This window comes from Armigeres subalbatus, chromosome 2 (assembly GCF_024139115.2).
Source record: "Armigeres subalbatus isolate Guangzhou_Male chromosome 2, GZ_Asu_2, whole genome shotgun sequence".
In the NCBI taxonomy this organism is placed as follows: domain Eukaryota; kingdom Metazoa; phylum Arthropoda; class Insecta; order Diptera; family Culicidae; genus Armigeres; species Armigeres subalbatus.
This window is the reverse complement of record NC_085140.1, coordinates 439,979,143-439,991,235: the sequence shown is the minus strand read 5'-3', so window position 1 is coordinate 439,991,235 and position 12,093 is coordinate 439,979,143. Positions and strand designations below refer to the sequence as shown.

General features: G+C 41.4%; 1 protein-coding gene across 1 annotated transcript in view; it reads left to right on the top strand.

Annotated features, from left to right (window-relative positions):
* The window catches only part of LOC134218093 (zinc finger protein 600-like), a 192,017-nt gene extending 182,690 nt beyond the window's left edge, over positions 1–9,327 (top strand). The window contains exons 9-10 of the mRNA XM_062696965.1: positions 7,983–8,390; positions 8,505–9,327. Of these exons, the coding sequence (XP_062552949.1) occupies positions 7,983–8,390; positions 8,505–8,885 (789 nt within the window). The 3' untranslated portion in view covers positions 8,886–9,327. The remainder of the gene's footprint in view (positions 1–7,982; positions 8,391–8,504) is intronic.
* The last annotated feature ends 2,766 nt before the right edge of the window (positions 9,328–12,093 follow it).

The window sequence follows — 12,093 nt, the reverse complement described above, 5'->3', positions numbered from 1 at the left end:
ATCCCAAACCAAAATGCAGTTCTTCTGGCCAACTGTTTGATCTTGTGCATGCCTGAATGGTTGCGATGAAGCAGTTTTAAAATCCCTTTCTTCATTGACTCCAGTACCTGTCTTTCACCCTGTCTTTAAACAGAATACATCCATCTACCTCTTCTAGACAGTGGTATCCGTTTCTTAAATAATCCATAATTTTTGTAAGAAACTCGTCACGCCTGGTCTCCTCTGCTATTTGTTTGTAATTTATGGGAAATTCGTCTGTGAAATTAAGGCTCTTTACATATGCTCTATCCAATTCTCTAGGTACTTCCTGTGCGAGTGGAAATCGCGAACAAAAGTCTGCGTTACCCATTCTATTAGATGGTCTACAAATTATATCGTAGTTGTAAATAGAAAGTTCAAAATTATACAATTGTAGTCTCGTAACCGACATCGCGTTCTTACCTGCTTTTCCAAAAATTCCGATAATAGGCTTATGATCGGTATAAATGGTAAATTTCTTTCCGTACAAAAATTTATGGAATTTCTTGGCCGTGCTGACTACCGCTAACGCTTCCAAATGGAGAATCGGATTTTTTTTTTTGAGCTTCGTTCAAAGAGAAAGACGTAAAGCAAATTGGTCTTTCCTCTCCTTTTACGTGATTACGTGAGCCATTACGCCACCAAGACCGTAGTTGCAAGCATCAGTTACTACAATTATTGGTTTATCTGGGTCGAAGTACTCCAATACTTCTAGCTTCAAACGAAAATGTTTGCATTGGTTGGAAACTTTTTCGCATTCTGCATTCCATTCATATTTGGTATCCTTCTTCAGGAGTCCATATAAAACCCTTATGCGGGAAGATAAATTTGGAATAAATTTTGAATAATAGGTTATCAAACCCAAAAAAAAGTCTTTAATTCCGACACATTATGCGGAGCATTTGCTTCACTAATAGTCTGAACTTTTTCGGGACACGGAAGAAGACCATCCTCAGGCAAAACGTGACCCAAATATGGCAACCTATTCACGAAAAAACTGCATTTTTTAAGATTTACCTTAATGTTGGCTCTAGACAATCTACAATCTCTAGACAATTTCGGCAATCCTGTATATCTTTGCCAGCAATAAGGACATCATCCAGATAACAGAAAATGTAACTAACCCCTGCAACACTTGGTCCACGACCCTTTGAAAAATCGCAGCGCTAGATGATGCTCCCTGAGGAAGCCTGTTGTAAACATACAATCCTTTAATGGTATTGATTACCATAAACTTCCTCTATTTCTTTGATAGTAAAAGCTGCGAATAAGCTCCTGCCAAATCCAAAGCACAAAAAAATTTTGACCCCTATAACGCAGCAAACAAATCTTGGCAATGGTAATGGCAAAACGATAAGTGCTCGGTATAATAAACTTGTTTATGGAGACCTTACAATCGATAACGAGTCTTATGCTTTGATCTTTCTTTAAAACAACTACGACCGGCGAAGCCCACTCACTAGCACCCACTGGAGTGATTATACCATCTTTTTCCAGTGAATCTAAATGTTCTAACACTTTTGGCCGCAATCTCAGTGGAACACCAAACGCTTTTTTAAATATAGGTGTATCGTCTTTAAGAAAAAGGTTTCCCTCAAAGCCGACTATCGGGTTAGACAAATCTTTATCAAAGCATGTGGGAAACTTACTCTTGATTCTGTCTACCGTTTAGTCCTCCGTTAGGGCATTCACGCGTTGTACCGAAGTACCAGAAAATGTATTTCTCCATCCATCGTAGAAGCAATCGAGCCATGTTCGCCCCATCAGTGTAACGAAGTCTTCATCACAGTGCAGCACCACCATAAACAGTTTTTTTATTATTCCTTTCATTCGCACACTTACGCGAACTTCCCCTAAAACATCCAGTCTATTTCCATTAATTACAAATAACCATTTATTGCAGGCCTCCAGTGGACAATTTTTAAATTTTCTTCGATACAACTCCTCGGATATAACGCTTTCGGCAGACCCGCAGACAACTTCTATAGTTGTTTTCTTATCTTCAACAATAACCTCCGCTAAACATGGTTCACGCTTCGATGCAATCATCATGCATCCCAAAACGTCATCCTCTGAATCCGAGCTCAACTCATCCTTTAATCGCTTGAAAAGACCTGAAGTATGTTCGGCTATCGCAGGCTTAGAGGTTTCAATAAACTTGACGTCATGGCGATTTTTGCGAGGACTTTTTCTCTTTAAACGAAATCAAAATTTCTTGGTGTGCCCTGTTCTGTTACAAAATAAGCACACGAAAGACACGATAGAAATTGACTACCATTTCTGGATGAAAATGAATTATCGTGATTCCTGTCTCTGCTTCAACTCCTACTCCGATAGCTCCTTCGGCCAGGTGAATGGACTGCCCGACGTCCTAATCTAGCAATCACACTCCCTCTACGATCATCATCTCTATCCATTAACCGCGTTCTATCCGAACACAACTCTTGACTAACAATGAGCTTGAAGGCTCTTTCGGAAGTCAAATCTTCCTCGTCAAAAAACCGCTTCTGTAATTGACGATCGTTTACACCAATCACTAGCGCTTTCCGAATAACCCGTTCCTTAAAAGCGTCAAAACCACAAAGTTCAGCTAATTGTTTAATAGCTAACACAAATCCTCGGATTTCTCGTTGGGATTTTGCCGGTGTGTCCAGAATTTGAATATATGAATAACATCCGAATCCTTCTTATCAAAGCGTTTTTGAAGCGCTTCTGTTATTTCTTTGTATGACAAATCCTTCAAATTTCTACCTGGAAATAGATGTTTCAGCTGTGTGAAAACTTCTGTACCATACACAGCTAGAAAAGAGGTTTTGTACCTATCCTCCCCATAATTATTATGCAGAAATTGCCACTCTAGCTGTTCCAGGTACTGCGAAAAGGGGATTGTACCCGAAATAAACGGTTCGGTAGTCATCGTTATGGAAATCCTTTATTTCAATTAAAACGAACAAAACACGAAAAAAAAATCCAAATATGCACCCTATCACAGGTTTGTCTAAATGTAAATAAAATTCAGCAAAAGCATATAAAAGCAATAAATAATAATAATAATAATCACGTACCTGTAGGATCGCTGCGACGAACCAAAGCTCACTCTGAAACCGAGTAGCAATCAAGCGTCTAAACTCTCAGCACAAAAGCCAGAAACGTTAGAAGCACTCTGACCAACAGCAACAGCGACAACGGCTAACCACTTCCAAAAACAGCAACTTCCTGGCCGCCCTTCAACAGCAACAAACCGGGCCAAGCTCTTGAACCACAAGCAGTAGCAACAGTAGTCCAACCACAGACAAACAGACGTAACACTGAGGAAATTCCCATCGACCATGAGCTCAACGGTCGTTTTAAATTCAACTGCTTGCGAGTTTCACATCCAGGGGCGCGCGCATCGTATACCCTTGTATTTGACACCTGACACTAGCGCCTTCTGTTGACATTGTCGTACTAAACTTTGTTTCGTACAACATGCACGTTAGGTGGTGGTAAAATAGCGGTCGATGGATTTTAAAACAAATTGTTCTAGCTGTTACGTCTGTTTGTCTGTGGTCCAACCAAGCAAAAATCACAGCAATCACCTTCACCAAAATATCGCCAAACAGGGGTCAGCGCCCAACGTAAAATGCACTTTGATGCACGATGCACCAACAATTGTTGATAAAATGTATCATAAATGCGATGGCTACAGCCCGTAGTACACTGGTATAGTTCGATCTTTGACAGTCAACCACACCACTACCACCAACTAAACACAAGCGGAAGAATGGTTTTGCCGCCTCTACCACAGTTTACCAGTGATGTCGTCAGAGATTCCTCAAATCGATGGATGGCGGAGTTGGTTCCAATCAAGATGAATACACAGCTAGGTGTTGCAGTCTGCCCAATTTATAGACGAGAAGAAGGCGGGGGTGAAAAATTCATTTTCGGTGCAAAACATAAACAAACCGGCTGGCTCTCCCATACTAAAATCCAAGATGGCTGAATCGTGAATTTGGCAGATTGGAACACCTAGTGGTGTATTCATCTTGGTTCCAATGGTTCAATGCACCGAGTTCATCATTGACGTTTGAGCGGTGCGCTGTTTACTAAGAATGAATACTTTTTCATTCATCGAGTTCATGCAAGTGTTCATTTTTAGTAAATAGCGCCCGTCTCAAACGTCATTGTGTTCATTCGGTGCATTGGACCATAGAGCTGTGTAAACAAAAGAAAAGCAATGTATGAGAAAAATGAATACAACGAAGAAAACAAAAATGGAGTCCAATGAAAGAAAAAAAAACGCTTTTCTCTATAATTCTATGACAATTTCACAGAGGAAAGAAAAAAATGCACTTAAAGCACTACAATCGTTAGTCTCATAATTCCTTGGCCGAAAAAAGATGAAAAAAAATCACTTCCAAACCAACGCTAACGACAATTTCAATTACTATTGTGCTAAAGCTATGCCGCATCAATAAAGAGCCCCGCACATAGGATACGTTTGCGTTGCGTTTGACACATTTCCCATGGGAAAGCTGTCAAACGCAACGCAAACGTATGCTATGTGCGGGGCTCTTAACGGGTGAAACTTTATTGTTTTCCACTAAACACGGTTTTTGTTAGGTTTATCTGTTTGTCTGTGTTCAGTTTATTACTCTTTTATGACCTTAACGTACGATACTGTGTTCTTGTTGATTCTCGACTTATCCATACCTAAAGAAAACATATTTTAATGTAAATAAACGATTGACCGTGAAGGACGTGTTTTCCCTACTGTGCATAATATACCAAATCCCAAAAGGTTATGGGCCTATTCGCGAATGTTCTTTCGAAATGTAATTAGTGTTTCGGTCGTTTTACGCGAAAATCGATTGTTATTATGCCGGGCGGAAGTGGTAGTGCTGCGGCTGCAGCTGGTAATGGAGTAGTCCACAACATCTCAAGCCTTCCAAGAATTGCGCGGCTCGCAGGACGAGAAAATTGGGCAACAAGGAATTTTGCGGTGCAAACCTACCTGGAGCTGGATGATATGTGGAGCGCTGATAAAAACCGGAGAAAAAGGAGGATGGAACCCACAAAGCAGTCGACCCTGCCATGGATCGCCGAGCGAGAGCAAAGATTATTTTGCTGCTGGAGCCGGAAAATTACGTTCACGTAAAAGAGGCTAAATCGGCGCGAGCAGTTTGGGAAAAGCTGGAGAGTGTATTCGAAGACACTGGATTAACGCGACGAGTTGGATTGTTGCACAAGTTGCTAAAGACGGAGCTAAATGCCTGTAGCTCGATGGATTACGTCAACAGAATTATTTCGACGGCACATCAGCTGAACGGAATAAACTTCCAAATATCCGATGAGTGGGTGGGAACGCTTTTGCTTGCGGGACTCCCCGAAGAGTATCGCCCTATGGCTCTCGAAAACTCGGGAACGGCCATTACCGGCGACGCAATCAAAACAAAGCTGTTGCAAGAGGTTAAGTTATCGAATGATGACTCAGCTTTAGCAGCGAGTCGCAGAACAGGTGCATACAGAGGCGGTAAATTTAAACAAAGATGTGATTCGACGAACGAACTCCCTGAAGGACCGAAATGCCGAAAGTGTCATAAATTTGGCCATATCGCTCGAGAATGCAGAAGTGCGAAGAAGCAGGATGCATTTTGTGCAGTGATGTCGACATTTTCGTCGACGAAGAAAAGTGACTGGTTTATAGACTCCGGTGCCAGTGTGCACATGACCAGTAATCGCGAGTTTCTCGAAAACGAGAAACCTTCAAATGGAAGCCTTGTTGCTGCCAACGGGAATAGTATGCACGTGATTGGTACGGGATCGACTATTTTGAAACCATTCTGTCAGAAGGAAAGTATTCCGGTTCATGAAGTACAGCTGATTCCAGACCTTTCTGAGTTTCAATTATCGGAACGCACACAGGAGACTGCATGGTGTACCCAATGGGCAAACATTGCCGGCAACCATTCAGCAAGAAAGGTTCGCGCGCTGCAGAGGTTCTTGATGTGATCCACACTGATATATGTGGGCACATGGAGGTGGATTCAATCGGTGGAAGCAAATACTATCTTGCTTTTATTGATGACAAATCCAGAAAAATGTGGGTGTATTTTCTGAAGACGAAAGCGGGACCTGAAATTTTGAGAATTTTCAAGGAGTTTCACGCGATGGTAGAACGGCAGTCAGAACGAAAAATCAAAGCGATACGGAGCGACAATGGAATGGAGTATCTCAACGAAGGCTTCCAGAACTACCTGAAGATTCATGGCATCCGTCACCAGAAGACAAATGTCTATACTCCGCAGCAAAACGGAATGGCTGAGCGCGCCAATCGTTCAATTGTCGAGCGTGCTCGTTGCCTTTTGTTTGAAGGTCGGATGAAAAAATCGTTTTGGGCAGAAGCTGTGAATACTTCCGAGTATCTCCTGAATCGGTCTCCGACGCAAGGCCACGAGTGCACATCGGAACAAGGTTGGACCGGGAAAAAGCCAGATCTCTCTCATCTACGGATTTTCGGAACAAAAGCGATGGCTCAAGTCGAAACAAAGACGTCTGAAATTGGACCCTAAATCACGGGAGGCAGTTTTCGTAGGAGACGATGAGAATACGAAAGGGTACCGCCTGTACGACCCGCAGTCACAGAAGGTGTTTATTAGCCGCGAAGCTTGGTTCATCGATGAAGGAGTATCAAGTGCAGTCGGCAACACGAAGCGTCTAAACATGATTGTGCTTGACTACGATTTCGTTACTACGAAGGCAGCTGCGAGTGGTTCGGACAACTGCCTGTCCGAAAACGAAGATGATGACGAAGAGTTCTACATGGACTGTGAGAACGACAGTATTGCCGACGAGGGTGAGTTCAACCGTTTAGACGATACATTGACCAACGTGCCTTCCGTGCTCCCACCGCGCAAAACTTCACATCTACCTCAGTCACAGGTGTCGTGGCCGTCGGGAGCATAAACTTCCAGGCAAGTCCCATGATTTTGAAGTTTCGTTCGAGGGTCTGCCGCATTTTAAATTATTACAGAACAGTCAACTAACCCAAGATGATGTACTGGTTCAGTCCGACGTTCAGCCGGAGTTCAGTGGAATCGCAACTGCGAAGAATGGTGCTGCAACGTGTAGCGATGGTGATCCGGCAACACATCAGGAAGCCTTGTCTCGGGAGGATGCAGCACTTTGGAAGATGCTTGACGAATATGAGGCGCTGATGGTTAACGACACCTGGACTTTAACCGAACTGCCACCTGGCCGAAAACCGATCAAACGCAAGTGGGTCTATAAGACTAAGTACGACGCGAATGGCAACGTTGACAGGCACAAGGCGCGTCTAGTTGTAAAAGGTTTTTCGCAGCGAAAGTTACAAGTTGTAGTTATACTTCTTCTTCGAAATACAGATTTTACAACTGTCAAAAATATGAAACGAGAGACGCATCTTTAGTAGCAGTTATAAACGACACATGTTTTGTATCGGAAAACAAAAACATGATAATCCGACGCTAATTAAAATGTGAAACGGCTGTGATGTTGATGAAACTGAATTGTTTGAAGTTGATGAAGTGACTTCTTTTTTTTTGAACAAAATATAATTCCAGTAAATTCTGTTGTAAATTCGTGCAAAAATACAACTGAGCAGTATTCCAGTTATAATTTTTCTCGCGAAACTGGTCGAATTTTTAAAACTACAACCTCTGTTGAAGATGGCATTTTTACAGTTTCAATTTAATTTCCTAACTCCCATACAATTTATAACTCTACTAAAGATGCCCTTATGAAAGGAGTCAGTTCTAAAAGTAAACAATAAATTGATCAGCATCATCACTGAGCTTTCATTTGGCGCTTGGCATTTCCTCAAACTTATATAAGCCACTTAATTGCAACCGTCCTGTTCGGTATCGGAATGATATTAGATTTGTTTAAATTACCTATGCCTATAATCTCATGTTGCCTAACTATTTTCCTATTTACGTTATCTACAGGTAACATGTGACATCTGCTTGAAGACGTTTGCCAGCAGCTCTGGTCTCATCGTGCATCGGCGGATTCATCTCGGCATACACCCATACAAGTGCGACTATTGCCCGAAATCCTTCGCCCAATCAACGGCCCTAAAGTACCACCTGAAAAAGCACGACGGTCCTAACCTTCCCACTACTACTGACTGCAATGAAGTATCCCACTCACGATCATCCACCATCGATTCTAGCTCCTTCTCGGAACACTCTTCAGATCAGTCGAATCCTCCCACCACCACCACCAGTCCGGAACCCTCGACGACCAACCCTGCGCCCGGTCACGTGAAGTGCCCTACGTGCAACAAGCACTTCCGCTCGGCTGAATATCTGGCACGGCACCGTAGGACCCACTCCGGCGAACGGCCGTACCAGGTGAGCCCTGAACTGCTTTAAGCGCAGAACCGAATTTTCCAAACCCTGACCTGACTTGTCTGTCTGTTTGACTGTGAGAGCGCTAATGAACAGGAATTGTGTGCAATTTTCTAGTGCGAGATTTGCGGCAAAAACTTCAGTACTACTAGCTACCTGGTCATACATCGGAGACGACACACATCGGAGCGCCCGTACAAGTGTCCGTACGCGGACTGCTCCAAGGCGTTTGTGGACAGCCGTGCACTGCAGGAGCATAGCCGGTCGGTCCATTCAAAAATTCGAGTACCTTGTGAGACCTGCTCGAAAACGTATTCGAGCGTTAGTAATCTGATCGTTCATCGGAGGATCCACAGCGGAGTTCATCCATTCGAGTGTGACGTTTGTGGGAGATCGTTTGCCCAGAAAAATGCGCTCAAATATCATCTAAAGCAGCACGTCAACAGACAGGAAACTGTGAAAAGTTTTACTCAGAAAGTCGGGGAGATTTTTACGTAGAAAATTAGAATAAAATCATTCCAATCGAAGCAACCATGAAACCAGACCAGTATTGAATGTTTAGAGTAAACTAAGAGTGCTATGACTTTATGATTCCTATTGTTTCGAATGCAGTGATATAGTAACCAAAGTAGTAAGATAATGACAAACAAATCGTTGAATGGATGTGAACCTTGTAACTAATACCCTGTACAGAGTAGAGACGTTAGACTTTTACAAAGCAAATCGAAATGTAAACTAAGTCAAAGAGAAGATGTAAGAAACCGCGCAAAAGAAAACAAAAGAATCGTTCCTTATTTGAAGACTTTTAAACTAATTTTACTAAGTAGTAAGCAAAAGTGAACATAAAACGAGCAAAATCGCGAATTAAACCAAAGTACGACTAAGTGTAGTATAAATATGAAATCTTTTAATTTATTACAATAAAACGAAATGTAACTCACCATGACTTTCAGTGCAAAGAGAAACAACTCCATCTGCAAAGCACCAGAACGATAAAAATCAATGATTCTCCTCAGAGCCCCTAATCTAATCTAACAGGCAATAAAACAAAACAAACTGTTGGCACATGCGAATTTTTTTGCTATCACCTGTTTTTGATGGTTACTTTGTTGTTTTTTTTGCGCCACTTCTACTTCCATCAGCGCAATGTGCACTTGCGCTTTTTGCTGCAAGTACCCGCGCAATTTTCGAATGGGCCCATATATCAATCAATTACGAACGGTTGGTTGGCCCCACTCACTCGAGCCCGCGGTCTGCGTCTGTGCCGTTTGTTTCGATTCTGTTCAGCTGCGAACGCGCCAGTCGATTGGGGTACTTATATGTCGAAGGAGGATATAAGCAATCTGGATTAAAAAAAGGGCAGCATTGAGCATAATATAACAAACAGTCGGTGAGATGCCTGTGGGAGTTTTTATTGTTTTGTTTTTTTTTATGTTATGCCACGTGATGGTATCAACGGGTAAGGATCTCCGAGTAATAAACAAATTAACAGCATGATGTGCTAACAACCTGGGCTGAAGGTGAGGTGATGGTTTAAGATAAGAATACTGCATGAACCTGTATCGAAAGCAAACAGAAAAATAAATAAAAATGGAATGTGAACAGCGCGTAAAACTTGATATGCGGACATTTACGCTATCTTAAGCTGAAATGGTGCTCTTCCGATCAAGTTTGCTTATTCACGTTTTAATTTGATTTAACTTTAAATGAATAAAATAATGAAATGAAAATTTTAAATTGTATACAATTTGGCGGGTGCGGACATTTGGCATAAGGTCATTTCTAGACCAACATTTGAAAAGGGCGAAACAGCCAAACATTATTCTAGAAACTTGGGAATTCACGATTTTAGAAAGTTAGAAATTTGGGAAATCAACAATTGAAGAAATTTGGGGTTCAAGAATTTATGAATTTATGGATTTGGGAATTTTAGGAATTTGGGAATTCAGGAATCCTCGTTGAATATCTTCTAGATTTCTTTCAGAAACCCATCGTAGAGATCCTCCAAGATTCCATTCAGGAGAATCTCACAAATGTAATTCCTGCAATTCTTATATGAATTATTCCTAGGTCTTCAACCAGGAATTCCTCCTGGATTTCCTGAAGGAGATCTTCGAGAGTTTAATCTTGTAATCTTGTAATATCAACGCACCCTCTGACCATAGCCTATCTGCGTTGTATTTAAATACCACTGAGCGATACGTCTACTGGGCAACACGTCCGGTGTGCACTGCACTAAGATCTCCTTAGATGCAACCGGACCGAGATCTTACTTAAGGCTCCCAAGGGTCCGTTTCGTTGTGATATGTTGCCATAAAATAGAAATATATGTACTTGCTTTTCTAATCTACGGGAATATTTAAATTTACTAATGATATTGATTAGTGACAAGTAAATTCATTCATCGATCAGATTAGAACGAGCTCAGTGCAATTAAAATATAAACGCAATACTTATCTGCAATTCACAGAAGATGTTGGGATTGTCCTAGAAGTAATCACGTTGTGAACACAGACTTCCTGTATTGACGGTGGTTGTTATGAATATGAATACCACTGCTGATACCGGAACAATAAGATTTTCTTCATCACTGGTCGTCTGGAAAGAGGTAGATAAAAGAATTGGGCCGCTTTCACTCGCCGGCCCGCAAAACATTAGTAAGTAATTAATCTTACTACAAAGACAAAAATACAGTTCTAATAATTCTGTCTTATTAATGGATATAACACATGCCCATCTAATACTCAACTTAACCAAAAACATATCCTCAATACTTAATAAAATGATAACTGTATATAGTTTCTATTATTGTCCATATATACCTACTATTCAATCTAGGATTCCAAATCGGATAAATTAATTCAGTTGCTAACTAAAAGCTTATCCTCAACGCTTTGGCTGTCAATAGTCTCCACAATATGAACCTTAAAGGTTATAACTTTGTTCAATCCTACATCTGTTTATATTAAAACTCAATCCTAACTGCCCCGAAACCGCTTTCAACACATAACTGCCCTGAGCACAGCCACTACATGCGACCCACAGGACCCCAATCGAGGACGGCCTACACTATACCGTTGTGAGCTTACACCCTCTCCTGGGCTGTGCGACGCTGAAAACATGCTCCTAACGTTTGATGCCTAAATAAAAAATAATTAAACTAATTACACTAAATCTAACACTTTTGATCGAACCCGGCTGACATTCGCATTAAACAATGTGTTCCATGAGTGCTGATCACTCATGATAACGCCCCGAATCGGCGAATAAAATTCAGTTTAACGCAGAGTTTAAACCCTCTCTTGCGCTAAGTAATGCTGAAAACCTAACTTCTAGGAATTTGATTCGTAGAAACAAATTATACTGAAATTGGTGCGTGGCAAAATAAGTTATACTATTAGCTAATTTAGTTAAACCCTGACTACCCCACATTATACTGGCCCGTTTGGAGTCATCCAGTGGCACTTGGTCTTAGCATTCGTTTTCTTTTTAAATTCTATAACAATTCACCACGCTTACCCCCATATTAGTAATATGTAGAACGAATGCTTGACTATTACTATACTAAGTATAGTAAAAGACCGGAAGTAATAATTGGGCCAGCCACCACCAAGGAGATCGTCGAGAGTTTCTACATAAATTCCTTTTGCAGTTATTCCACGAATATCTCCTGAAGTTCAGCCAGAAATTTCACCTGAGGAGCCCA